Below are 2,086 nucleotides of genomic sequence, written 5' to 3'. Positions count from 1 at the left end.
AAGGGGGCAGGGAGTGGTGACCAGAGCTTGGGTGAGGTACGCCACACGGCAAAGCACAGAGGAGGGGTCGTGCAAAACAGGCCGGTTAAGGGGCCAGGCAAAGGGTGACGCAGCAGTCGCTGCATGACTGTGCAGAACCCTGTGCTACTTCTTGTCCTTGTGAGCTCCCTGTGGGCGTGAGGCCACCACAACTGGGGAGGCGCTCACCACAGGGCGAGCCGCCTGAAGAAGGAGCGGCTGTTGATGAGCGCCCAGCTGCGGCCCAGAGACAGCGCCGCGTTCAGCGGGTGCGTCCGAGGGTGCGCGGCGCGGCGCTGGCGGCCTGGGGGTTGTGGTCAGACGCGCGGCCGTGTAAGAGCAGGGTGCGGTGGGCGGCCTGGGATGCGATACAGCAAACGCGAGACAACAAGGCGGGCCCGGCAAAAGTGACGTCAAATTTGCACAACACAAGCTGAGAAGAGAGGCAAAGCTAGCACAATCACACACAAGTGTTATTCTGCTACAAGCCGAGCCAGACCTGCCACAGCAGTGCACCCGAATCCCGGCCAAGCGCTCACCCAGCGCCGCGACCGCGGGTGGCAGCGACTCGGGCACCGCCAGCGCAACCGCCGCCGCGCAGCCCGCCGTCGCCGCGAGCGCCAGCAGCGCGGCCGACCGCGCGCTCAGCGCGGCGCCGGCCACGGGGCCGGCCACGAAGCCGAGGGAGAAGGCCGCGATTATGAGGCCGAAGCCGGCGGTGCGGTGGCGCGCGGGCAGCTTGTCCGCGCAGTATGACAGGCAAACGACGATGGCCGACACGACGCCAGACACAGCCGAGGCAGGGTAGTATAAAAGGAGGAGGTCGCCTGGGCTGGGGACGGTCAGGTGGGCGACGACGACCGCGGAGGGCAGGAGGGCGAGCACGAACGCGGCGACGAGGAAGGGCTTGCGGCCGTAGCGGTCCGAGGCGTCGCCGACGAGGGGCTGGAAGAGGAACGAGACTACTGAGTTCGACACGAACGAGGTTAGGGACGACCACTGGACGACCTGGGGGGTGCGGGGAGGGGGGCGTGGCGGGGCGCTGAGGTGGAGAGAGCGCGCGCCAGAGGAGGGTGTGTGTGCAGGCCCAGGTTTGTGATCGAGGGGGAGGCGGGCAGGCGGGGAGGGGCCCGAGCGAGCGCAGCGGCTCGGCTGCGACGCACGCGGCTTTCCCTGCAAGGAGGGCGAGCCGCGTCGAGCGATGCACACGGGGCGGGCCCCAGAAGGATGGAGCGACGCGCGGGGCGCGGCCCCAACCTGCGCGTGCGCGTCCACGCAGGCCGGCAGCTCCGGCGTCGCCTCGCAGTCCACGGACTGACGCGCTAATCGCGACGCGAAGAAGTTGGTGAAGATGGTCGGGGTTATGGGCAGCAGCGTGGAGAAGCCTTTGGGGGGTGAGGCAGGGGCAGGCTTTGGTCTTCGCAACAGGTGGTGGTGGGAGGTGCGATGTGCTTGTGAGAGGAGGCAGGCCACTCTGTGCGGGCACGTGTGTGTGCTTGCGTGAGCGCCAAACCTGGCCGATTTGCTGGTGGTGAAGATGCAAGGGGGCTGCCGTGGAGTTGGGGTCAGGGGCGTGTGGAGGCGTGCCTGTAGCCGTACGGCGGGCGCCTCGCCTTGGGGGGTGCGCGGCCCCTGCATCCGTGTGCGCATCCATGCAGCCAGCTGCTGCGCTCTTGGGGCGCTGCCCGGTCCTCCCTGCAGCTGCTGCCCGCGGGACCTGGCGACTCGACCGCTGACAGATGGCGAGCCGCTGACTGGTGGCGCGACGCAGCCAGGGCAAGGGACAAGCAGGCAGCAGGCACGACAGGTCATGCAGAGGGCTATGGTGGGGCCGCTGCATTACAAGGCCAAGCCAACCACAACGGCTGCCCCTCGGCCCTGTTGGATTGTACAAGCGCCCCAAGCACGCACCGACGCTCCAGACCAGCAGCACCACCAGTATCCGCCACAGGCCGGACCGCCACAGCACGGCGCCCAGGGACGCGTCATCGGCGACGAGCGGCGCTGGACAGGTGGCGCCCAGCCGCGGCGTCGCCGCCTCGGTGTCCCTCGCGGCTTCGCCGCCCAT

The 2,086-nt window shown here is 69.0% G+C and overlaps 1 protein-coding gene across 1 annotated transcript in view; it reads right to left on the bottom strand.

The window, feature by feature from the left end:
* Positions 1–2,086, bottom strand: part of MNEG_6336 (hypothetical protein) — a gene marked incomplete at both ends in the record, with an annotated part of 3,879 nt that extends 1,793 nt beyond the window's left edge. Inside the window, 4 exons of the mRNA XM_014045190.1 lie at positions 208–322; positions 558–1,026; positions 1,276–1,403; positions 1,930–2,086. Coding sequence (XP_013900644.1) covers positions 208–322; positions 558–1,026; positions 1,276–1,403; positions 1,930–2,086 — 869 coding nt within the window. The remainder of the gene's footprint in view (positions 1–207; positions 323–557; positions 1,027–1,275; positions 1,404–1,929) is intronic.

Source organism: Monoraphidium neglectum, assembly GCF_000611645.1.
Source record: "Monoraphidium neglectum strain SAG 48.87 unplaced genomic scaffold scaffold01019, whole genome shotgun sequence".
Lineage (NCBI taxonomy): Eukaryota > Viridiplantae > Chlorophyta > Chlorophyceae > Sphaeropleales > Selenastraceae > Monoraphidium > Monoraphidium neglectum.
The sequence above is the reverse complement of the archived record's forward strand: the minus strand, read 5'-3'. Positions and strand labels throughout refer to the sequence as shown.